General features: G+C 34.8%; 1 protein-coding gene across 8 annotated transcripts in view; it reads right to left on the bottom strand.

Annotated features, from left to right (window-relative positions):
• Nucleotides 1-26,855, bottom strand: part of GAS2 (growth arrest specific 2) — a 135,358-nt gene extending 108,503 nt beyond the window's left edge. For 3 of the 8 annotated variants that reach the window (XM_074401243.1, XM_074401246.1, XM_074401247.1), the window contains exons 1-3: nt 25,133-25,238; nt 18,502-18,666; nt 7,761-7,882 (exon numbers count right to left, since the gene is read on the bottom strand). In XM_074401243.1, the coding sequence (XP_074257344.1) occupies nt 7,761-7,882; nt 18,502-18,646 (267 nt within the window). In that variant the 5' untranslated portion in view covers nt 18,647-18,666; nt 25,133-25,238. Of the gene's footprint in view, nt 1-7,760; nt 7,883-18,501; nt 18,751-24,790; nt 24,999-25,132; nt 25,365-26,562 lie in introns of those variants that run through there. The other 5 variants (XM_039470934.2, XM_039470932.2, XM_003919926.4 and 2 more) reach the window with 5 other exon arrangements.
• Nucleotides 26,856-27,147: the final 292 nt, after the last annotated feature.

The raw sequence follows: 27,147 nt of genomic DNA, 5'->3' as shown, positions 1-27,147 counted from the left end.
AATGAAGTAACATAGTTATCAAAATTGCTGCTACAGATGTGGTCTTTTCAATGAAGTGTATCACTCAATATCCTGGTACTTGACATTCATCTCTTGGTTTGGAAAATGCAATTTTCTTTATTCTAATAAGCAGAAAATTCCAGAATCAGTTTGCATCTGTTTGACAGTAACAACAGAACTCTTATTATCCTACACACCATCTCCAGCCCTGTGACATAACCTATAGGGACCATGGATACTTCAACATCACAGGGCATCAAGCTCTGCTACTATCTTACAATAACTGATATTGGAGATTTGATATTGGAAAGCAGAATAGTAGGCAAACCAGATGGTTTCATAAAATACACACATTCTGGAGGATAGAGAATGAATCTCATGAAAATGCAGAAAGGGAGTTCTGCTAACTCAATGAAGTTTCTGGGTCTATTAGAAGGGGCCAGGTAGGAACATTGCCGTTTTAGGAAAGGACACAATGCAAATGTTCCTCGCTTGCTCTTGTTGTCTGACAGAGACTGAATTTCTACTATGGGAACCAGTAATCCTGAAACATTAACTGTTTATCATGAACTTAGTGCTGTATGATTCACTGGGCCATATTTTTTTATTGTGCCCAGGACTACCTTATTATTGAGTATGTGAAAGGAAAATATTTTGTGCTCCCAAAATCACTAAGCTAAAAGGATAACTCAAGCTGGAAAGTGCTTAGGACAAACATGTCTCCCATTCTATTCAAAGTTATACCTCTGCTCACTGAGATAAATGCATATCAGAAACTCAAACGAATGCAACCACTTGTCTCTCATCTGTCTGTGACCTGGAAGCCTCCTCCTCACATTGAGTCTTCCTGCCTTTGCTTAAAGTTGTGCTGCCTTTCCAGACTGATCCAATGTCTGACATATATTATTGATTGATGTCTCATGTCTCCGTAAAATGTACAAAACCAAGCCGTGCCCCGATCACCTCAGGCACATGTCATCAGGATTTCCTGAGGCTGTGTCATGGGCCCACGGCCTTAATCTTGGCAAAATAAACTTTCTAAATCAACTGAGACCTGTTTCTGATTTTCTGGGTTTACAACCACAAGTGCCATGTATGGGATGAGCTCAGTGAAACATGAGGATCTAGATAAGTTCCATAGGCACATCGCTCACTCTTATCTCACTCATTTTTTCACATTGCTGCGTCCCCTCCATCTGCAAATGTAGCCCATATCAAGTCTCCTGTGACCAGTTTCATTTGAAAAATAAGTCAAGTTCCTTTACATACTATTCTTTTTAGTCTATATGATATACCAACATTTATTGCTATGGCATTGAAGCCCCATTTAGGCATATCTTTGGAAGATGGTATAGAACAGAAACAGTCTCATTGGCAGGGGAGGCGGGGAATTTAAAAAAGACATTTCGTTATCTCTGATTTGGAGGTGAATTATTTGGCTATTTGGCCAGAAATTCAGAAAAATTCCGATGCAGGGTTTTAATTTTATACTGAGAAATAATTCAACCTGAGGAAGCTGATTACAAAGTAAATAAAAAATAAATAATAATAAAATAATTTAGTGTATTTAAGGCTTAAACATATTTTGTCTATATTTTATAAATCCTGAGGAACTGGACTTTACTATAACTTTTCTACTGTTTTTCTTTTGCCTTTAGTCCCAGGCAACAACATACCCATCAAAAAAAATTCTTTCTTTCCCCATCATTCCACCTATATTCTTCCTATCTCATCATAATATACTCTCTGTTTAATTCTAGCATTATATTTGCAATTTAGAACAATAAATTTTTAAGGAATATAAAATCATTTAGTTGTATAGCCAGCAATAAATGACTCCAGATTAATCAAAGCTGAGATTATATTTTCTTTTCAATAAAAAAACCTTTTATTGCATCTACCATACTTTCTTGTTCTCTACGAGAAATCAGCAGTAAACACAAAACTCAGGATTTCTCAGAACTAGATGTTGGTAAGATGTTCTCTAAACAAAAAGTGCTATTGATTTTTCTGAGAAGGAAATCTCTAATCTTTATGTCTTATTTAATTCCCAGATGATACAAAAAAACATCCTGAGGTATTGTTATCTTTCAGCTCAAGGAACCAAGTACACTTGATTGGCAAATGTATTATAGGCATTTTATCTGCAGGATGTTCTTTCTCTTGAACAAGGACTAGATTCTACATTTAGACGGTTAATGTTCAGTTCCTTCCTTGGAGCATAATGCAGCATTCTACTAGGTAACAGAACTTCTTTTTTTCCCCTCTCCTTCATCTGCTTCAAACTTGATCTAACCACCCAGGGCTCTTTAAAGTCAGAGGAAGCTCTGAACCCAGAAAAAGTCTGTCTAAAAGAGTGACTCAAAATAAATGAGACACATGCAAAAGAAAGTTAGTAGAAAAAGAGAGGCTAATCCTTTGGAAAATATCTTGCCCCATGTTGACGCACTATGGTTGAGACAGTTTTGTGCATAAATCAGCAAACTTGTAATGGGGGGAAGGAAGCAAATATACGATAAGAAGGGTTTTGCACTATGAAACACTATTTGGACCAGGAAATGAAAGTTCCTGCATAAATGTAACAATTCCTCTGTCTTGACTAGAGATGCCAACTTTGAGTCAGGTAGCTGACAGTGAGGAGGCATAAAACCTAACCTTAGACTTGTCATTTGGTTTGGTTTTCTCATCCTAAAATGATATTGAAAAGATTCATTTCATTTAGATTTTTGCCTTTAAATGTCCTCAGCTCCAAGAATATTCATATTTCTAACTAAAGTGAATTTATATTATAGTACATATAGATGAATTAGATCAAATCACACATTAAACAGCTGCACACTGGTCTTAAATGCTTCCAACCATCTAGTGTCAAACTCTGTGAAGTCTCTGCATTGCTCCCATGCAGAGAGAAAATAGCCCAATATACAAAGGGTAAGATTAACTGCATAGAGCTCACACACATAAAGAAGCTATTTTTAAATTGATCTATTGATGTCTGGAAAGAAAGAACCATAGGAGAGAATTATTTCCATTCAGAGTATTTTATCAAATGAAAGCTGGATATAAAAGAGTCACAGATTTATATCTAAAATATTAAATATGCAAACTAACATTTATTAAAATTTACTTTCAGATTTAAGAGCATTTAAATCATTCTTAATACAGACATACTTCACACATACCAGGCATAACTTACTCGTTCTAATTTGTTTACACAGCTGTAAAATCTCCAAGTTAACTATCAACCAGGAAAAATAAAAAATATTGCTATGAAAATGAGATAAGATTTAAGCTGCTAGAAAAAAATTACAAAGCATGGCTTTGGAGAGGATCAAGTTTGCTGTCGATTTACTTAAAGTAATTCTGTTTCAACATCTCTCTGTACACAGATTCACTAATTCAGAGAATGTATTGACTAATTCATCTATCTTCACCACCATTTTGTCTAAACTTCAAAATGCCCAAATGAGAAATAATTCTATAGTAACACATACATGAACACCTGAATGTACACACGTGTAAAGGCAGACTTAATATTGTAATCTCCAGACTATTTATACCAAATTTGAAAGCCTCACTTTTCTCCCATGGGAAATATTCACTATAATCCTAATTACCTGGTTTGTAGTGAATCCATTATGTTTAAATTTGTATTTAGATTTAACAATATCAAGATGCTTACAATCTCATAACATTTTTGTCTCTAGACCAAAAATGGACTGAAAATCATGAATTTAACAGATGCATATTTATGAACAATAATAGCCATGAAGATATACATACTGACCTTTTGGCTTTTATCTTTTAAAAATTTGACTACAAAATGCAGAAAATAAAATGTAACCATCTTTGCAAATAAGGCACATGTTATTATTGATTTAAGCTTCATATTACTGGCAGTCAGTTGTGAATATATAAAAGATGTCAAGAACACAGAGGCAATTCAGTCAAGAGCAACTGTGTCAACTTTTACCTCAGATCAAATTTGATGTATCGAGCAGTGGAAGTGAGGCTGAAATTAGTATTTTTTTTTCAACGTTTATTTTAGGTTCAGAGGACACATGTGCAGGATTGTTACGTGGGTAAATTGCACCTTAATGAAGTTGGGTATATAAATGATTTAATCGCCCAGATAGTGAGCACAGAACCTAATAGGTAGTTTTTTCACCCTCATCCTCTTCATCCTCTCTCTGCTCAAGTAGGGCCCAGTGTCTATTGTGCTGCTCTTTGTGTCCAGGTGTACTCAATGTTTAGCTCCCACTTATAAGTGAGAACATGTGGCAGGTGGTTCTGTTCCTGCATTAGCTTGCTTAAGATAATGGCCTTCAGCTGCCTCCATGTTTCTACAAAGGACATGAATTTGGTCTCTTATGGCTGCATGGTATTCCATGGTATATAGGGCCATATTTTCTCTATTCAGTCCACTGTTGATGGGCATCTAGGTTGATTCCATGTCTCTGCTATAGTGAATAATGCTGCGATGAACATACAGGTGCATGTGTCTTTTTGGTGGGATAATAGTAAGTATTTTTAAACCTGACTTGTTCAAGTAACACATTTAAATTTTTATACTAAAACCTTTACTGTAATCAGAAAAAAATAGCTTTATATTCAGTTAAACAAAATTACTTAGGTTGAAGGAAGTATTTCAAGTTTAATAACTTGCTGCAGTTCTATTAAGAAAAAAAATTATTTCATTTCCTTTTATGTTTTACAGTTTTATAATAAAAATTATAATATTGAAATAAATGTTTTGAAGGGAAGTAGTTATATAACTACAGCTCTATAAATATTATCAATATTACATATTATGGAGATTGGGGCAAATGTATACATACTTGTGCATAGCAGCTATCATGCTAAATACAAACGTTTATACGTTATTTATTTTCTCCCTTCCAAGTACTAACCAGGCCCAACCCTGCTTAGCTTCAGAGACCAGATGAGATAGGATGTGTTGAGGGTGGTATGGCCATGGCCATAAAGTATTTATTTTCTTATAATTAATAGAAAATTCTTATAAAGGTCTCTTAACTTTCACATGGGGAAAAGAGATTTTATCAAGAGCCTTATTTTGTGCAATGCTCTACGGAATGTATACATATGTAATTATTAATCCTATTTTACAGATACAAAAACTACGGCTCAGATGCCTCCCATTAATAAATAAAACTAGAACCCAAGCAAAATGCACTTAATGTCAAAGCCTTTGACCTATAGGCTAATGCTTTAGGGTTATCTTACATTTGAGTCTTACAATTACAAATCTATTTGAGAATCTTTGCTTCTGTTTTAAAAAAGCAAGGGCTTGCAAACAAAGCAAAACCAGAAAACTGCACAATAGCCTTTATAGAGTTGGTTAATATTTATTACTCAAGAGGATTCAATAATTCTTTTTTTTTTTTTTTTTTTGAGATGGAGTTTTGCTCTGTTACATAGGCTGGAGTGCAATGCCATGACCTCAGCTCACTGCAACTTCTGCCTTATGTTTCAAGGGATTCTCCTGTCTCAGTCTCCTGAGAAGCTGGGACTACAGGTGTGTGCCACCATACCCGGCTAATTTTTTGTATTTTTAGTAGAGATGGGGTTTCACCATATTGGTCAAGCTGGTCTTGATCTTCTGACCTCGTGATTTGCCCACCTTGGCCTCCCAAAGTGCTGGATTACAGGCACGAGCTACCGTGCCTGGCCAGGATTCAAGGATTCTTAACACTGAGGTTTTGGGCTCTCCATCCTCAACAATAAGCAATACAGCTTTCAGGAACTTTGCAATGTGAGTGTAATAATTTCAAGACTCTGGGCACAACTGCTTATTTTCCTCTGTTCATTGCTTTACGGTAAACCTTCTATACAAATTGTCCCCTTATTGGCATTATGCTTTCTCATCAGGTAGCTGATTTAAAGGCCAGTTACATTACAATGAAAATGAGAGAAGAAAAATTGGTATCGTAACATTAAGCTTGACACAAAATATTTTCATAAACAGTCTCCTCACACCTGTGCTACCCATAATGAACCAAAATGAGAGAGTACTAAACTTGGAAAGTTGTCTCTGCCAAATTCTTGGATGGTCACTTACTATCCAATCTTGTACAAATTACTTAGTCTTCAACCACCCACTTAAGGAGAAAATTACAAGAAATAAATGGCTACCAAACTTTGTTGCACATTAGAATCACCTGGGGACCTTTTTAAAAATTCTAGTGCCCAGGTTTCACCCTATGGGACTAAATCAGAATGTTCAGGAATGGGATACAGGTCTCAGTATTATTTTATTTTATTATTATTTTCATAGCTGGGCCTGCAGGAATGCACCATCACTCCCAGCTAATTTTTTTGTGTTTTCCTTATAGACGGTGTTTTGTCATGTTGCCCAGGCTGGTCTTGAGCTCCTGAGATCAAGCAATCTGCCTGCCTTGACCATAGCAAAGTGCTAAGATTACAGTCATGAGCCACCATGTCCAGCCCAGCTCTCAGCATTATTTTAAAGATGCTCAGGTAATTCCAGTGTGCAGCAAAGTTTGGAAATCAAGTAATTAATAAATACCTTCACAGAGTTGCTTTTAAGATTAAGAAAATAATAAGACGAAGGCATTGTATATTATATAATACTTTACATAATCCTTTCAGTATTATACAATACATAATACTTTTATATATAAAATATCTAAAAAATAAATTAAGTGCTAACATGCACACACACACACACACACACACACATAAACCTTTTATTTTTTCTGACAGAGTTGCAGAAATGGATTAACAGTTGCTTTTTGTCTTAAGTTGTCTTCAACATTTTAACTTAATTTTATTATTTTTTTGAGACAGAGTCTTACTCTGTTATCTAGTCACCTAGGCTTGAGTGCAATGGCGTGATCTCTGCTCACTGCAACTCCTACTTCCTGGGTTCAAGCAATTCTTCTGCCTTAGTCTCCTGAGTAGCTGGGATTACAGGCATGTGCCACAATGCTCAGCTAATTTTTTTTTTTTTTTTTTGGAGAGACAGGATTTCACCATGTTGGCCATACTGGTCTCAAACTCCTGACCTCAAATGATCTGCTTCTCTCGGCCTCCCAAAATACTAGGATTACAGGCGTGAGCCACCACACCTGGTCAACATTATTTTAATATTTTTTACATCTCTTTTCACTCTCTATTAAAAATTAAGTACATTCTTTCTTATTTTCTTTAAAAAAGGTTAAACACCATATTTTCATCGAGTGTTTATAATAACTAGAAAAGAATATTAGAACTAATATGCAGAAAAGAAATCTGAGCAGTCAGAAATAAAATAATTTGTCCAAATTTACTTAGTTCAATGGGTACTACTTATTAAGAATAAACAAAAAATTACACTCCAGAAATTTTTTCTAGGATTCTGCCAGAATATTTTTTAAAACAAAGATCTATTCAGTACATCTTTCTTGGCTGGATTTCTGCATTGCCTAATGACACAATTATTTCTCTGCTAAATTTTTAATCAGTACTTCAGATTCAGCAAGTTTATACACAATACTCTTTTAATACCATCATTTTTCATAAGCTTTTGTTCAATTAGATTCACCAAAAGGATTATGTAATTTATGGAATTAGAGTACAAATAACATGTTATCTAATTAAAAAGAACCCTCTGTACTTTGATTTTGGTACATAACTTGATGTATCCATTCACAATAAATTTTTAAATTACATTTGATTTACAAGCAATTATAAATATAATCTACCAGCTAAGAGTAATTTTTGCACTGGGATTTTTTTACCTTTGTGGGCTTATTAGCATCCATGCTCTCCTTAAATTTCTCCTGCACAGTTTCTGCAAGTTGACAGAGCAAGGCACCATTGTCCAACTTTTCCATAAAAGTTTCTGCTGTAATCTCCTTCCCTGAAATAACAAAGAGAAACATTATAAAAGGAAACTCAAATGTCAGATTCACACTAAATAACAAATTTGGTATAATTTTATCACTAAAATTTCTATTCTAGCTGAGTTATATATCTGGGACAGGAACTCACCAGAAATAGTCATTTCTTTGGAATTTTCTAACTTCCTTTGGTTGCAAGAGTCTCAACATTTAATATTTTCATAACATAGTTCTACCTGCATAAAAGCTTTATTTCACATTAAAGGTGGCAAAGTGATATTCTGGGTGAAAGAGTTCCATCATTTAATTATCAGGGGGAATGAAAACTAACCAACAAAACAAAGAACCTGCTTTACCAGTGATTACACTATTTGGCCTCCATTTTTCATTCCATTCTCATCCTCTGTGGCTCATTCAATTACTTTGATCCACAAGGCAGGACATAATGCAGGACAAGTATTTTTTGTTAGGTGTATGTATGACTACAAGAACACTGTAGTGCTCGCTCTCTCTCTCTCTCTCTCTCTCTCTGTCTCTCTCTCTTTCTCTCTCCCCCTCCCCTCCCTCCCTCCCTCTCTACCTCTCTCTCTTCCTCTCTCTCTCTCTCTTTTTCTCTCTCTCTCTCTCTCTCGACAGGATTGTACTCTATCATCCAATCTGGAGTGCAGTGACAGGATCAGAGCTCACTGCAGCTTCGAACTCCTGGGGCTCAAGTGATCCTCAGTCTCAGCCTCCCAAAGTACTGGCATTACAGCCATGCAATCTGGGGTGCACCTAGCCAGATTAATTTTCTTTAATTTAAAATAGAGTCAAAACCACCATTGGGAACTTTAATAACTTGACCAAAGTATAAAACCACATCTCTAAATTCTATTGAACTGGTTTTCCTGATTAAAATAATTACAGGTAGGCTGGGCACAGTAGCTCAGGCCTGTAATCCCAGCATTTTGGAAGGCTGAGATAGGTGAAATCTCTTTAGCTCATGAGTTACAGACCAGCCATGGGGCAACATGGTGAAATCTCGTTTCTATAAAAATACAAAAAATTAGCTGAGCATGGTAGTGTGTTCCTGTAGTCCCAGCTACTCAAGAGGCTAAGGTAGGAGAGTGGCTTGAGCCCAGGAGGCAGAGGCTGCAGTGAGCTGAGAATGTGCCACTGCATTTCTTTCTTACATACTCTTTCAAAACTTATCTTTCTCAAAGCTCTCTCCTTTTTTGGTTCCTACTGATCTAAGTTTCAGAATATTCCATTTTCCTGCCTTATGTTTCCATACATTATTAGTCAGAAGTCCTATAGGAGAGGGCTTCTGATTCAAGCTCCCGTCTATTTCTTATGCCATAACCTTAATAAAAATCTTCATGATGTGATACTTAAACTTCTAGCAACAAGCACAATGGCTATTTTTGTGTCCTCAACTTTTCTCTCCAATACATACCATGCCCTCTGCTAAAATTAATATTCCTAAACACCATCCTCACTGAGGCATTTTCAGATTACCTTTATTGCATAGTTCCTAGTCTTCTTCTTTAGCTGGAATATGAAAACTAAGCACTTTAACTCAACATCCAAAGGTCTCCCTGTATTCCTGTAACCTACTTTTCTCATCTAATATTCCTATACATTGCTCCATGATCTACCTATAGGCTGCCTTCCCCTCACAGATCTTTCTATTTCTGCTGCTATGCTTTTGTTCCTGGCATGGCCCTCAACTTCAATGTCCTACATTTTACCTCCTTAGCCAAGTTCTACCTTTAATTAGAGTTCCAGAAAGAGATTCGCCCAGTATACATTGATCTCTTGTCTATATGTCATACTCATGAATATACTTACTCTGGCACTGATCAAACATATTCTTCTATTGTTAGTAGTATGTTTTGTATGCAATGTTTGTCTTCTTTAGTATGCTATAAACCTTGAGGTATATCTTTTAAAATTATTTTTTGTATCTCCTACAGAGGTAAGCATGTTATTCACATAGCAGTAATAACATGTAAATGTGCTTGGTGAGCATGTGAATGAACAAATGAAGAAATAAAATGCTAGAAAACTTTGAGATAATATTGAATATTGCTTTTGTGAAATACAGTTAAAAGCAAAAATATGAAAATGAAATTATTTTAAAGTTTTATACCAAGATGCTCAAGGCTCATCTTTTATCTTAAGAAACATGCATGTAGCTCAATTCCATAAACACTTAAAATAAACATAATCCAGCTGGGTGCGGTGGCTCACACCTGTAATCGAAGCACTCTGTGAGGCCTAGGCAGGTGGATCACCTGAGGTCAGGTGTTCAAGACCAGCCTCACTAACTTGGTGAAACCTCGTCTCTATTAAAAATTAGAAAATTAGCCAGGTGTGGTGGTGCGTGCCTATAATCCCAGTTACTCAGGAGGCTGAGGCAGGAGAATGAATGGCTTGAACCTGGGAGGCAGAGGTTGCAGTGAGCAGAGATTGTGTCATTGCACTCCAACCTGGGAGATAGAATAAGAACCCCATCTCAAAAACAAATAAATAAATAAATAAAATCCAACTGGAACAACAGATAAACTATTTAAGTTAAACTCACAATAGCTAACATATTTGGATTTCAAGAAACATCTGCTTAAAATAACTTTTTTGTTGCCATTTTGGGGGTCAGGGAAGGAAAAAAGTGAAAAAGAATTACTCTTTAAAAATGTTATTTTTCCGCTACTGGATAGTTCATATTTTAGCCCCCAATTAGGATAATGACTTCTGTAGGTGGAAAAACATCAGTAGCTCTAAATGTTCACCACATAGGTAGCCTGTGCAAAACTTTTATTTCAAAACTGTGTGCAGCTCAATTCAGAAATGAAAGTAGCATATCCAAAATACAAAAAAAAAGCGAGCATAACAGAATTTGTATTGTGTATTTATCATATTGGCCTGCATTTTCTAATAATAAAGTTATTTCACAAAGTTACAAAAAGTAAATATTAGAAATACTTTTATTAATTATGTTATTTAAATAAGTTTAAATTTTAAGATAAAGATAAACTTTAAATTGTTGAATTACTTTTTTACAAATTACAAGATTTTCTATATTTGGAATAGAATCTTCATGTATAATTACTTCATTAAGTTCTGTGGTAATCTGAAGATTCCATTCATAATTTTAAGTGATAAAATGGTTATAATATACTTAAAAGAATATATAAAAAGAAAAAATGTCCTTTTTCTTTTTAAAAAATGTCATTTTTTCTTTTATAAAAAGAAAAAATGCCATTTTTAAATTAAAAAGCCATTAACAATTTATCAAAAGCGATGATTTTTACTTTTTATGCATTATATCTTTTTAGTTATCCTGTTTTTCATGAATATTTGAAAAAAGAATTTTACATTGAACATCTGTATTCAATGAAAAATATATTAGGTGTCAGCTTTCAATTCTGTATGTTTTACAGCTCAGAAAGGTGAGTTTTCTTTGGCTAAAGCAGACTATTACATACTTTATAGTTGAAATATACTGCCTCAAATGAAGAAAAAATACAAGTCTGAGACTTTTTAAAATAACTTCATGTGTAACATATTTTCCTTCCAGTGATTAAAAGTTATTAAATATATATTTATGTATATTAATAAAATTTATTAAATATATATTTTATCACTGTATGATTGTAAGAAATCAGTTATAATCTTTATATGGGGATGATATATTATCTCATTCTTTATTACATTAATTTAAATATTATCAACAGTATTTTTTGCAAAAAACAACACAATATAAAAGTAGTTGAACTTAACTATGGCAAATCTTAAGAACATGCTGTGTAGAAATAATTAAAATTTCTCAAGTAAAAGTCATAGAAAGGGAACTATCTCTGTTAAACAGAGTCATATCTTCTTTAGTTTAAATTGTGCACCTGGTTTAACACATCAGACTACTGGAAGCAGTGTGATTTTAGTACCAGACAATTATTTTTTTTTCCCCAACCCCATCATTTCATTGTGGTTGGTGTTGTTGGGAAAGACAGAACAATAAATGGATACAATTAAATCATGTTAAAGTCCTGACCAGCACTGGTTCATAAAGACAATTGGATTGAACATTAATCTAGAGTATCCTAGTCTAGAAGTAACAGCTTGGCTTCCTGAGTTTATAATTTCGAACTTTGATCTTCACATGATTAATTTAGTCATGAATGACAACTTGCCAGTAGATCAGGAAATTTGATTCAATATTATGGCTAGTCACTTCCTGTTAAAACATTAGAGCTCAATGGTAGGAAATAAACATCTGTCTGAAATCTTTTGCCAGGCAACTATAATCAACATGCATACTCATATACATCAGTGTATTCCTCCCAGAAATATGTTTGCCATGACTTACATATTGGTCTACAAAGGGTTTTAGACTGGGGCTACCTGGAAAAAATAATTCCTTTTATATTCTAAGTTGTTGAGAAAGAATATTTTCCTCCCAATAAATTAGTAGTATTTAATTTCTAAAGAATTCTAATAATTATATTTAACAGTTGAGTTCTGATTATATGCCAAGTACTGTTCTAAGCATTTTCTATGTATTCATGTATTTAGTCTTTTCAAGAAAACTGCGAAGTGGCTGCTACCATTGTATCCATCTTACAGATAATGAAACTGAGATGTGTAGATTAAGTAATTTGCCTCAGGTCACATGATTTGTGGGTAGAGGAAGTTGGCTTTTTGGCAATTTAGGTTCAGAGTGGCTTTTAGCCACTATGCCTGACTATTTAAATATTTGCTGAATACACAAATGACTATTTTCTATGACAATGCATTCTCCCTAATGCAGCTGTCATTATCTATGCAGAAACACCACAAAAACCTCTTTAGAAAAAAAAATCAGCTGGGGGTTGAAGATTGTGATGTTGAAAAATGAATAGCAATCCATCTTGTAGATCGAAGAATGGCTAACAATAGCATTCAGGCAAGTTCTGGTATTTGGCATGACTCATTGAAGAAGAAAGTTGGTATATTTTTAATCCCTAAAGATGATCCAGTTACTATCAAATTCTATTTTCATCCCCACTGTACCTCTCAGTACAAATATATTTTTCTAACTGAAGAATTCAAAGTCGTTCATATGTTCTCTTTAATCAAAATTATTCAGTATTTTGAGACTAAAGCTTCAAGGTTGTGAGCTCGGAAACGGTTCATTATATGAAAAATCCCTAGACCAGCACCTGCTTCATACTGATTTTCAAGTGTCTACCCTGCATTTATATCAAAAAAGATAAACCTGGTTCTGTTGCACAAGTCACATACAAAATTAGAATAACTGCTCTGACAGATGTCAACTTGTGAACATGAAGTTGATTCTGTAAACTTTTGAACTAACACAACATCCTACCTGTCCTAAGGAATTTTTATTGACTGTACCAAGAATATGAGAACCCTGCAGAATAAGTATCCGGTAAAAAGACTTTAAGAAAAAAGAAAAGCAAGCTGTTCTGTATTTGACAGCAGCAACCCTAATAAATATGTGCTTAAATTTTTAATGCTGAAAATGTTATAATTTTTAAGAATAACTGAAAAAAATAAAATGTTCTATGTTGCTCATATTAAATAGAAAAGAACTGCATTTTTTATATACAGAAAGGTCAGAGAAAATCACCATGACATCAACTGTCAATGCATTTTCTAAATATAAGTAAAATCAATTCAGTACAATTTGATTTTTAATATATCTGATGATTTACTCAAAGTCCCTGCATTATCCAGCACATATGCCTATATCCTAAAGATGTACAATCTTTAAGAACAATGCTAATTTATTTGATGTTTAACAACTATAATCCTATCTTTAAAATATAATCACAAGTAATTTATACAGCATTATTAGACAAATATTAATTAAAAATAAAGGCAGGCTATAATTTTCAATTAAAAATACAGGTGAAATAGACAATTTGAGAACACTTATTTTAGTATATAATCAAAGCCAAGCCAATAATAATCTTCAAAAGTTCATCAATAATTATAAAAGTAGTAGAATATGCCCAATGTATTTGAAAATGGGTGGTTGCTATAATCCAGGACTGTTAATTTAATAACATGATGTTTGCTCACAATGACAATTAAAAATTTCCCTAATATTTACTTACATATGCATTTCATGTTCTAATATACTCTAAGGGAATAATTAAGTAACAAATTCACAATAGTTGGTTCTCAAAAATAAAAAACAGAGGACCTAAAATAAAAATGAAATGTGTATATTTAAGGTATAATAGACAACAATGGCTATATAAACTTTTTATAAAGAAAGACAATGAGATCTTCATGACTGTTTTGCTGTCTTTTTTGAATGTTGATCACAAAACTGCTCTCGGGTGCCAGCCATTATTCAAGAACATGGTAGGTCTACAAAAAGTATTTTCTACAAGATCAGTAGATATATCTAATGATATGTAAATACTCAGTAAATATTACATGATATTTTCATGAATCAGAATGTGCTACCCTCTAGACAAAGCCCAACTACTACAAACCACTTATTCATCTTAAGTAGTTAACATCACAAGATAGCTTGTATTCTATATTCCACTATATAAATTTCAGCTAGCTTAAAAGTTTACAGTTGATGCTTTAACCCTATGCCTAGGAATTTTAAATGTATTTATTATTATTATTAGGTATATTATCTGGAAATGACAGTATAATATCTACATATGTCACATGAATATGAACATTGGTTTATGAACCAATGAAATCACTTTCTTCTCTATCAAATTATTTTATCCATAAAATTATCAGAATATAAATGGAGTATTCTTTAAGGAACTAGATTTTTAATAGACAGTTTGTATGTAGGATCAGAAATATCTGAATTTAGAATATCATTAATTCTAATAGAATTCTAATAGAATATCAATAATTCCCCTTTTAAAAAACATAAGAGAAAAAAATTACATTTTAGACAAATACACTAGAAATAAGGAGAAAATCTTTCCACAAGTAAACTCTAACAGCACAAGTGCAAAACCTAATTAAAAGCTTTAATTTAATATGCAAATTTCTACCTCACCTAGGAATTTAGAGGAGATATATCAATCCTGAAGCTACTTTCAAGACTTACTATCTTTTTACTCTTTTTTTTTTATCTCTTTCAAGTAGATAAAAAGCAAGGTTTCAAAAAGAGCTGCATAATAAAAGTCTGCAAATATTTCTGAAGTGACAAAACAGTCAATAATAAATAATTTTAAAATTTATTTTAATTGCTCCATTTCCAAAGTATGTAAATACTAAATATATCTAAGCATAAGAAAAATATCTTCTAACATGAGATATAAATTTATTATTTCCCTCCTTGTTATCACCATTCTAGTACACAATGCATTTTTCTACCTCCAAATGATTTATTACTTTTTAATAATCTCGAGTTATTAGTCTACTTTTCAAATTGCTATGAGGGTATTGACTTCAAGTCTATTATCTATCTACTTTGTATGAACTGAAGTCCATTCTAAGGTTATACATTACTGTATCTTGAGATTCTTTTAGAATTCCTTTTCTGAGAAAATTTCACGAGCCATCAATTGCTTTTGTGTTATAACTACTAACATTAAGAAATTCTTAATTTTTTAAAAAAAGTCATTCATTTATATAAATCCTCTTATTTATGTATATTGATGACTCTCTCAACTGCCCCAAACTGGATCTTAGGAGACGGATTTCCTAAAAGCTTAGGCTTTGGGATCTGGAAAGGACATTAGAGATCATCTACTTCAACTCCTTTATTTTATGGTTGAGGACACTGAGCCCAGAAAAGATAGTTGAGTGACTTTGGGCAAGTTTCCTACCAAGTAGCAGAGCCAGAACCAGAAGCCAGGTCTCCTGACACCAGTTAGGAGCCAGGTCTCCTGATTTTTAGTCCAAGGATCTTTCCATTACACACATTGACTCTCCATTCTTTGAGGCTGTCTTGGGCTGCACACACTAATCAACCTGCCCTGTAAATGACTGCAGTCACTAAATACAATGCCTTTGATGACAAGTCATAGGGCATTATAGCATACCTGTATAAGCAGGCTATACTTTAATTAATCACACTTTTCCTCTGTTTAGAACATCTCAATGGCTTCTCATGATCATACTGTAAATTATAAGCTCCTTAATATGATCTTCAAATACATGATCTAGCCTGAACATGCCTCATGAAACTCTCTTCCTCTTTATTTTCTGTTGAAACTAGACTTGCTTCATTTCTTGCAATGTACCCAACTCCTTCCTACATCAACATATGTTCTTCCCTCCCTGCAAAGGCTCTTATCCCATGTTTGGTCTGACTAGCTAATAATCTACACTTCTCAGTTTAAATATATGTTCCCATAAAAAATAAATAAATACAAAAGCCATGTACAAGTCCAGAGCCATGCAGAGCAAGCAAAACCCTGATAAAATGTGCTAAACCCCTGCCAAACCCAAGCCCACTGATCCACCTCATTTTACATTTTAACTGCAACCTGCATCTTTCAGTATGTATAAAAAGTAATAGGTTATATATTCAATTAATTATTTACTTGTTTTTTTTTAATGCTAATCTACTCTAAGCTTTGTCAGAAGAGGTAATACGTCTATTCTTAATCACTATCCTCCAGTACCTAGATGACTGTCTGGAACACAACAACCATAATAGTTATTTACAGCTCGATTATATGCCAGACCTTCTTCTAAAGGTTATTATCTCATTCCAACTTCCAACAATCCCACAAAGTTGGTTTTATTATAGTATTTATTTTACAGATTATATAACCAAGGCACAGTGCAATAAGAAATTTGCCCAGTATCACACAGTAAGTGGTAAAACCAGTGTTTGAATTGAAGTATTTTTATCCCAGAGTCCTTTTTTTTTTTTAACCAATGCCTGTGCTGAGACACACTCAAATGTTTGTTGAAAACAATGAACGAATTTATGCACAAAATCAAATTACGTTTCACTGAACTATATAAGTGGAATAATAATAACAACAAGAAGATAGTGTTTACTGTGGCCAGACACTGTTCTATTTACTACACATATGTTAATCATTCACTCCCACAGCAGCCCTACAAAGTAGTTACTACTGTTATTACCACTGTACAGATGAGAAAAATGAGGCACAGACAGGTAAGTAATTTGCCCAAGATCACACTGCTAGCAAGCGGCAGAGCTGGGGTTGAAACACAGGTAGTCTATTTCCAGAGCCTGTCTTCTTAACTTTTATTCTATACACCGTATTTGTGATTGTCCATATCGGAAAACTGATAGCTCAAATTAGTAATTAATTACTAATATAACAATCATTAGTGAACCCCAAAAAGACAAAAGAGAGAGAAAAATCCGTCTCTTCAGGCTTAAGTAACTCCCTCTCCTTGGTGGAGATGAAAGTTTATCCTCTCTGTGAATGAATTACTAAAAGGTGTAGCCCCTTCCTTCTGGTGGAGACAGTTCTATAGCAGTGTGAAGGGTCTTTCTGGGGAGTGTCTTCTTTTTCTAACATCACTATCTGTTGGTGCAGGGTACAATTTACACACCCATATTCAGTAGCCTTGGTTAGACTACAGAGTTGCCAAAATTGTATGCGAACTACAAAGAAAAAAGAAACATTGGATAAAGAAATCCTAGGATAAAGACTAAAAAATAAATAAAAACAAAAGCCATGTACAAGTCTAGAGACATGGAGAGCAAGCAAAATCCTGATAAAATGTGCTAATCCCCTGCCAAACCTTGCTAAAATTTCAGATGAACAGGGTGCACCTTACTGAGCTACTCGGTTTCATTAATTACAAAGTGAGAATAACAATTCTTACCTTAACAGATAACTTACATAATAAAATAGTGTTGATTAAATCCCCCCTGAAAATGATAAAGCTGCATACAAGTTCTATGTTTACTCAATGTTCAAATATTGTATCTTATAAAATTTACAGGGATCTTTTTCTCACATTTAAATTAAATTCATTATCTGTAAAAAACTTAGTGGAAATAGTGTTGCTATATATGATGATCCTTTAAACATGTGATTACATTTTCATATAGTTGAAATTTTATCCTGTGAATATGAAAGCACAAGAGAAACAAAAGGAAAGGCAGCTTTACCAGGAGGTAGCACAAGGTCAGCTCTTAGACTAGACCTTAAAAACAAAAGCAAATGGAAAAGAAAAAATTTAGTTCGAGTTTGGATGACTCTAGTTAGCTCATTTGGAAAAAAGATACATAATTTTGTTCCTGAGTTTGGGTATTCAGCAGTTTTAGAAGGTGTGTTGTAAAAGTAGGACAAAGAAATCCAGGTTTAGAAGGCAGATTTTACAGACCCTGCAGCCTATGTACAATGTCAAAAGAATAGGTCAAATCGATCAGCTGCATGAAAGAAAAGCCAAAAATAAATCAAACCAGCATATAGATAAAATAAGCAATCCAACCACATATTTCCACATTTCAATGAATCGTATTGGAATTACTAAGCAGAGTTACTGTGAGAGACACTGGGAAATTCATTTAAATTTTCCACCTGCTTCATGTTTCCCAGATGCAAAAGCCAAATAATAAAAGTCTTTCTTTCCAAGGTACTATCACATGCTTAGGTGAAGGACACTACAGGAGGAAAAATAAAACAAAAACTGTTATCTTTGCTCACAAAATGAGATCTTATAACCTTACCTAATAGATTGGTTAACCACAAGGCCAGATCTTCTTTCATTGGTAGCAAATTAGCTTCATGTCTGCTGGCTAGCCATTGGCTATACTGATGCATATCAGAGAGGCCAGGTCCACTGCGTACCTTTGGGCTCAGAGCAGAGCACATTATTTATCCACTTGTAATACCTGTTTTGGAAACAAAAGAAATTGCTTTTTATACAGATTTCTCTCATTAAAATGTTGCCATCATGACATTACAATGAACTGGATCCATGGATTTTTTGATGACAGTTTAGTTTATTAATTATTAAACCCCATGAAACACTATTTGCTTTATCTGTACTGGCCCTCTCACTTTTGGCCAACCACTTGGTAGGCAAACAGCAGCAATCAAAGGTCAAATAGAAAATCAAACAAAAGGCTCCACGCTTGTATGAAATGATATACTTGGAAAGAGCCAACTTTTAGGCAAGAAATTCCACTTACCGAAACACAAGGAAAAGTTAAAATGTTAGTGTCCAATTTGTTAACTCCCATTGTTTGGGCTATTATTTAAAACCATATATTTTCACAGAATTTTATGATTGAACACTAGCAATGACAGCATTTGTAAAACTCACTGTAAACACATGATCACTACCCTTAATAATATTGCCTAAAAAGGTTATGCAAAACACTTTTTTTTGTGGGGGAGATAGCCAAGCAATCGTGGACTCACAATTTATAGACCTGGGTGAGGATCAGGGGAAGAGGTACATGCAAAGAGTCTCTACTACACTTCTCCCTTGCAGTCAAAGAAAACAAAAAGCAGAGGCAAGTGACTTCACTAAGATCATACAGGTAGGTCATGACAGAACTAGGCTTGAACCTGAGTTTTCAAACTCCCAAGACCACTACTCTTTCTGTAATGACACATTCTTACAAAATGGAATGGTCAATAACCCATATTGATAATAACCCAAGAATTGCACCACAATTTTAACAAATTGCTGCCAGAGGTGTTTGTTTGTTCTCTGCTGTTCCTACAATCACTGTTTCTCTTTCTATTTTTCCACTTTATTTGTTTTACATGCTGGATTTTGTTAGAAATTATCTTTAGAGTAGAAATATTTAAATATCTTCTTCTATCTATAAAAACAAGAGATGCTTTCATTTACCTGATCATCTTGTGAGTAGTGCAATCCCCTATTTGGGTTGTAGAAAAGGTATTTGAATACACAATTGGCCTTGATTATAGCACTTTTGTTTGTTTTATATTTTTTAGTAGAGTTGGGGTCTTGCTATGATGGCCAGGCTGGTCTTGAAGTTCTGACTCAAGTAATCCAACTGCCTCAGCCTCCCCATATGCTGGGATTACAGGCATGAGCCACTATGCCAGGACAGAATATAGCACTTTTTTATGCATTATTTAGAGGATGTTAGACTACATAAGATCTAATGAAGCAGCTAATAGTCATAATGTTTAACAACATGTAAGATTCAACTCTTTATATAAATATGCTTATGAAATAACCAGATGCTTATGACCATATAACAATGAAAATTAAAATATTTGCAACAGGTAAGAAGTAATGTTTATATGGTATCATGGGGTTTTCAGTGATAGTCCATTATTTATGGCATTTTAAAGTTACCAATAAATTATATATTCTCCTTTTGGCTATTTATTATTTGAAAGTCTATATACTATTCTTTTTCAGGTAACCCCGAACTCAAATTCACTTAGCATAAGTTAATTTCTTTTAAATATTGCTTTTGATAAAAAATAAGACATGGTATTTAGAAAAATGCAAAATATGAGCATCTCCTAAATATTTTGCTGTAGTTTTACAAAACACTGTTGGGATTATGAGTAAGTACCTAAAAACTATCATAAATACACAATTTAAAAGGACAATTCTATTTCTAATTAAATTACTCTCGAGTAATTTTTTTTAAAAAAATTACCATAAATTTGCTCTGAAAACATCTTACATATATCTGTCTAAAGTCAACCATTGTAAATGTGAACTGCTTTTAAAACACCTTGTCATATGCTATTAAACTGTCATTATAGGAATCAGAATATCACCATTGTTTATTATTTCATAGCTAATAATGATATTACCCATATAAAGTCCTAAAGTTTTCTCCAAATTCTGTGATTAAATGCCAAAAACCTAAAGCATATTTTGTTCCATTTAAAAAAATATGTCTAGTCCCAGAAAAGCAAAACATTTCCTTATAGCTAAGATTCCTACATGCCAGCTAGCCTCAGAAGCATTTAAGTAATAACACATATAAGCACATGATTCATATATTTAGATAACTAATTGAAATCTTAAAAGGGTTACCTCTAAAATGTCTTTCTTCTCAAGACACAATCTCTCCCACTACTTTCCTGAAAGTGAGATGTGGCAGTTCAGTAACTTTACCTACACCCTATTATGTGCTCTGCAACTTCCATTTAAGCATCAGAGTCCTACTTTGCTCTATAAAAGCAAAAAGACACCTCAGATTCTTAAGCTCATTGTCCAGCAAAGAATTCATCAAGGGATAGTTTACAGTAAGCCTAATGGCATGTAACAATTTCAATGAGCCAGGACACAACCCTTTCCCTCAAAACTTCTAAACAGTGAAGTTTTTATTTTCCTTGACAGTGGCACATTTATTTCTCATGTACTCTGTCCTGTGTTTTGCCAGAAAAGTAACTCAAACTAAATTCTAATAATTAGAGATGAACATTAAGTAAAAACAATAAAAATAATTAAGCAACTTTTATTTTGCTACTCTGTCTATAGGCAAAACTTTAGTGGCCAGAAGAAAGCAAAGAACAGTTACATGTTCCCAGGAGACAGAGGTGAGAGAAAGAAGGCTTAGTGAGTAATTAACATGCAATAGAAGTTAAATAATTACACATACGTCAAATATGTAGTCACCTAAAGCCACTGTCATAGATAGGGACTCTTCTGTTTAAGTCCCTTCTGAAAAGAATTGGAATTCTCAATCCAATTTCTCCTGATCCTTTTTTCACATTTCAAATCACTACCAAACTTAGCATGACTCAACGGTTTGGCTGAAAGTCAATACCTGGAGGTCTTGGATTTAGATTTGGCTAATCCATGAATATGAAACATGAAAATGGATTCAGCTAGCATGATCAAAATTTAGAGTATGGAGAATTTACCCCGTAGTGAAGTAGTTTCTAATTAAAAGTACTACATTGTGGTGAAGAAAGGTTAAATTAATTTATATTACTCACATAAAAAGATCACTATGGAATTTTACCCTTCTTATAACTTTTTAAAGAAATGTTTAGTCAATATGGATCAGCTGAATTACATCATAAATAACAAGCTACGCAAAAAGATAATTTCAGTTCTTTTGAGTTCATCCAAAAGTTGTCAAAACCTCAAGAGATGCCAAGGGGTAACATTTAAAGGTGGGAAATAAAGCGATTGATGATCCACCAGACTTGAAGAAAACAGTGAGGTTAGGGAGAAAGAAAATCTTTTTTGTATAATATATCGAAACACTGAGTGATGTTTCCAAAAAGTATATATAGTACAAGTATTTGAAAAGCTTGATAAGTAACTTTGGTAAGTATTAAACAAAGTCAATCACTTTAAAAAGAGGAGTAAGGACTCAAATACTTCTATGGCTCCTCCAAGCTTTCTGGGTCTACTTAAAATGGATAATCAACCCTTAAGACTAGAAATTCAGAAAAATAAAACTTAAAGAGAAAAACATGCAGAAACTTAATACAAAATCCTTCAAAGACTGTGTGTGTATATATTTTTTCTTTCTTTCCATAGTAGAAGTGATTCTGGAATAACAATTATGAATACGAAGAGACTTGAAATAGCCCAGAAGAAGAAGAAAAAATTAATGACTTTGTAAGTAAAATATCACATGTTTAAAGACTCTGTCTAGCTTGTTGTCCCAGAAGCCCAGCTGAAGACATCATAATTTGGACTGTGAAGAAAAAGTCTTCTTCCATGCCACCTAGAGGTGTGCTTTGATTATGACCAAAGTGATTTCTGGCTTATCTCTAGAATTTGCTGGCATGTTAGAGAAAATGCATTGCGATATTACATAGAAAAGAAACTTGAAAGATAAAATAAAAATAATAAAATAATAAATATTACATCACTTCTGTCTACCAAGAGATTTGGAAGTCTGAATAATGGATAGAATATTGGAACTGGAATCAGAAGACAATGGTCACATAACAGCTCCACTACCTAGCCATTTAATAGCTATGCTAGTCTAGCCATATGAATTATTCTCTTTGTATCTGTGTTTACTACTATATACAAGGGAGGCTGCAACCTTAAAGATAATTGTGAGGATTATATTTCTGTGCCAATGCTTGGCATATATTTAATATTCAACACATTTGATATTAGCAAAATCTAAGTGATCACCATCAGAAATGTGCCAAAATAATACTTCTATTGACTTATCCCAAAAAGAAAAGCAATTCTGTGACAAAACAGGAATATTTTATAGAACTCTAAATCATTTTAAAAAGACAAAGGACAAGGAGGAGAACAGATAAATGTATTAATAATACAGTAAAAATGGATTATTCCAAGTTTTCTTCATATTGAAATGAATGCTGCCCTAAGATGATGATTAATCAGTTAATAGGGAAATATTGTATCTCTAAAAGTAAGTATGAAAGGATATCACTACCACCCCTCCCCCCATGTACACACACAGACTCAACTGTTACCATTTAAAACAATGAATCCTAATCAACCCACAGTCAAAGGTCTCATCCCTAAAGGTAATCTTTGCTCTTATCTGCAGCATTGGTCCTCACATCTATTCAGTTTCATGTGTTACAGGTGTCAATCAGTCAATCACATTACCTTTTAAAATTAAAAACAAACAGTGCTCCAAACTGAATATTCTTCCAAAATCTGGAAGGAGAAAATGCCAATTGTCTAGCTGGACTCAAAGAATAAACCACCCAGGGCGGTTCTAGATGTCTTCTTCATCATTATGAGTTCTTTACTCTTTTGTGATTCATTTTGGCTCATTAATAGTATCTCACAAAATATACATTTTCAACCAACGTCATGGATGCAAAATCTTACTCTAAAGGTCTAATCAGAAAATAAAGTTCATAATTTCATCAGAAAGGCAATTTCAGATCTCATAATGGGACCTCCACTTCGGGCTCAGTAGTGCAACTTATCCACAAATTGAAAAGCACCAAACATGAAGCAAAATGACACTTAATGGTAGTTTATCCTAATAAAAATCTTTAAATTCAAAGGAATCTTAGAAGAACTATATATTCAAACTCCCCATTATTAATAAGGGATCAGTAGCCTAGGAGGATATTTTGGCCATGGTAACAAGACGGTTTTATCATAATCATTAAAAATATCTCCCTCAGCTTTTGTGATTCTTAATTTTGTGTAGTGCTGACTCTCTTTTAGAGATCTCTTTCTTATCCCACAGTCCCATCTTGATTTGTCTTTAGTGAAATGATTACAAATAACAATTCCTTCTCAAATCATGATAAAAAAAAAAAACGAAGACTGAGTGGGGATTGATTTTCTATATTTTCATGTCATTAGGGATATTGTAAAGTTTTCTTTAAGAAATCATGCCAAACCATCCTTCCAAACAATTTAGCATAGGTTTTTAAACCCCTAACAGATTAGGTTGGAACATAATTAAAATAGAAAACCATCTGACAGTCATTAACAATATTAATAATTAGAATATTTAAGAGCTTACATCAAAATTTTATCTAAGTTGATTAGGTAATCTCAATTGATGAGAAAATTGTTTTCTGTTGTTTTAATGTAAAGATTTCTGTTTTACTTAATGTAGTAAATGTATAATATTGTTAAGAACTAGCAGAGTTATACATTCAGTGGAAATATATATACATATATGAGATGGTCTCACATAAGGAAGATTAGCAAAATTTTAATTGTATTGACCCTGAAAACATTTAATACAGAAAATTACACAAGCCTCTTACTTAATTTTGACAACAGATTATTTTTTACTTTTACTCCAGTTCATTTCTCTAGACAAAAAAACATTGAGTGGAAACCTTCCTAGTTTTTCAGGTTTAAAGAAGCACTTGGCTCCTGTTTGGACCTTAATATCAAAACCACAGAGATACCAAACCAACCTTACAACATATCCTGCAGTTTCAAACAAAAGTCTCTCTGTCAGCAGCTATAGCCGCATCATGCCTTTTCAACCAAGGTAACTTTTAATTTTCCAAAGTTTCCCTGAGTCTTCAATGCAGACTTCCAGTCTTGAAGCAACATTTTAAAATAACACACAACATACTTACGGTTAATATAAGACCAGATATTTCACCATACTTGAAAGTTTAAGGTTTACCGGAAGTTTGTAGCCAAGATGCTAGAAAATTCCAGGGCAATCACATGACCTTTTGCACCAGTTGAAATAACGTTTGTCATGTGAACTTATTTCCTAGTAAAGCACAGTCCGTAACACCACAGTATAGAGTTTAACAATGAAGTAATGAAATACACCCAAACTTTAGTAGTATACCAGCTGAAATCCAAGCTACCTCTTTCCATGTAAAAGACCATTTAGGTAGCCCCATGCAAAGTCTCCAGTGTGCGTTGCAAAGGCACACTGTCCCGTGCCTCATCTATCTGTCCCTTACCTTCTCTTAGGCAGTCAAAACCCAGACGCCCATATTGGAGAGGACCACCACAGCCACCACCTTCACCGCAGTTAGAGGAGAGCATTCCCTGGGGAGGAGTTCATTGATTAATATTAAAGACAGGCTGGGCGAATCAGACCCAGCTGTAGTTAATCAGTGTCCACACTGCTAAGAGTTTGGGGTAAAGAAGCAATGAGCACAGGGCTTGCTCTGCCTTGCCTCTGTGAATCTCAGGGGACAGGTGAGGAGGAAAGGTGGACTTCCTCTGCCCGGCTCGTGCATTCAACCTGTCTGAGCCTTTACTTTAATACTAGGATGTCAAATGGGTGTTCCTGTGCACAAGCAAATCTTATTTCCTTGGCATAAGATCTCCCATACACAATTTATCTAACTTTGTTTGAGAGGGCTGAAGGAGATAATTTTATAAGAATAGAGTTTTGCAAACTCTTCACTGTAAGATCATGGAGGTGAGACAATGAAGATGAAGAAGGCTGGAGAAGGTAAAGCCTTGCGATTTCAAAAAGGTTAACTGAGAATAGAATAACCCTCCCCCAACCTCAACTGCTTTTGGAATGTAGAAACAGAATCTGTTAACCCTTGCTTTTGCTCCCTCTTCGTTCAAGACAATGGAAACTTCTTCGGATGTCTGGGCTAAGTTAACGGTAATTTAGCATACTGAGCTGACTGGATTTAACTTTGCCCGTGTAAATAAAGTCCTCAACGCAAAACTGCCTCCTTTGTTCCCCAGTTTGAGTCCACTCTCAACTTTGGACTGAACAAAAAGAATGATACCATGCAAAGTCTTCCCAAAGTATGCTGATACATATCGGCTAGCGTTTGTTTATCCACATAAAACTCAATTTCATCAAACTCATCAGACACAAACAGTGAGTATCACCCCAGATCACACATGTGGCGCTCTTTCCTCCCATTCGGGCCTCAAAGACTCAAGTAAAACATTTAGGATCCGTCCATTAAGACCATTCTGGCTCCATCTCACCCCCCATAACAGACAATGCTGAAAGTGAATTAGAGATACCCTTGTGCACTAATGCATATGTGTGCATTTATGATCGATGTGTTCATTAAAAACCCTCACTCTGTCCCTGGTTGGCAGCGCTACCCCAACCGGCTTACGTGCTGCGGTCATCTGGGGTGTTCCATAAAAGGGATAAGGAACACATGGTTGTTTCCAGGGAATCAGAAAGTCACCCACTGCAGTGAATACCCACTCTTAGAGACAGCGGGTCCAACGGTCCGTGGCTCCTCACTCTTCCCCGCCTCGTTCCTGAGGTTATTTTTTAATGACCTCTCCCCTCCCCCGCCGCCCCCACTGCAGTAGACAGGCAGGGGCTCCCGGGAGCCCCGGCTGCAGAGCGCGCGCGCTGCGGCGGCGTTGGCGCAGAGCTGGGCCAGCCAGTCATGCTCACCCCCGCGTCCTGAGCTGGGCTGCTGGCGGCTCTTAGAGGCGCTTGGGCTCCGGGCTGGGCTCCTGCAGCTTCTCGCGGCCGGCCCCCTCCAGGCGCAGGTCCTGCAGCAGCCGCTCCCCGCACCCCACCAGCCTGGCGGCAGCGGCAGCAGCTACAGCCGCACTACCCCTCTTCATACTTCTCTGATGGCTCCTTTTAGTGCTGTTTGGGAAAACGATTTTTTCTCCCTGCCAGAAACAGATTTCCTACATTTCATCAGTCCTCATAGACCGAGCGGAAGTAAAATGCTTACTTTTTCTGGTGGACAGCAAATGCAATTGACACCGATTTACCCTTCAAACGGGGAGAGATTGTATTACAAGTCCTTGGCAGCAATTCCGAGGTTGGGGCCAAGCTCCAGCCCCCTCCTTGTCCCCTAAACACTAACCTAAGAGAGAAAAGGTGGGGGGTGGGGAGGGGATCATATTTAACTCTAGAGTTTTAACAGAGTCAATGGCTTTAGCACAATATTAAAATTGGGTGTTGGAAAAGTTTTTGCTTTCCTGGCCAGTGATTTTGCAGACGGAGGCACGAGCTTTCCAGTAA

The sequence above is a fragment of the Saimiri boliviensis genome, chromosome 6 (genome assembly GCF_048565385.1).
Source record: "Saimiri boliviensis isolate mSaiBol1 chromosome 6, mSaiBol1.pri, whole genome shotgun sequence".
NCBI lineage: Eukaryota > Metazoa > Chordata > Mammalia > Primates > Cebidae > Saimiri > Saimiri boliviensis.
The sequence above is the reverse complement of the archived record's forward strand: the minus strand, read 5'-3'. Positions and strand labels throughout refer to the sequence as shown.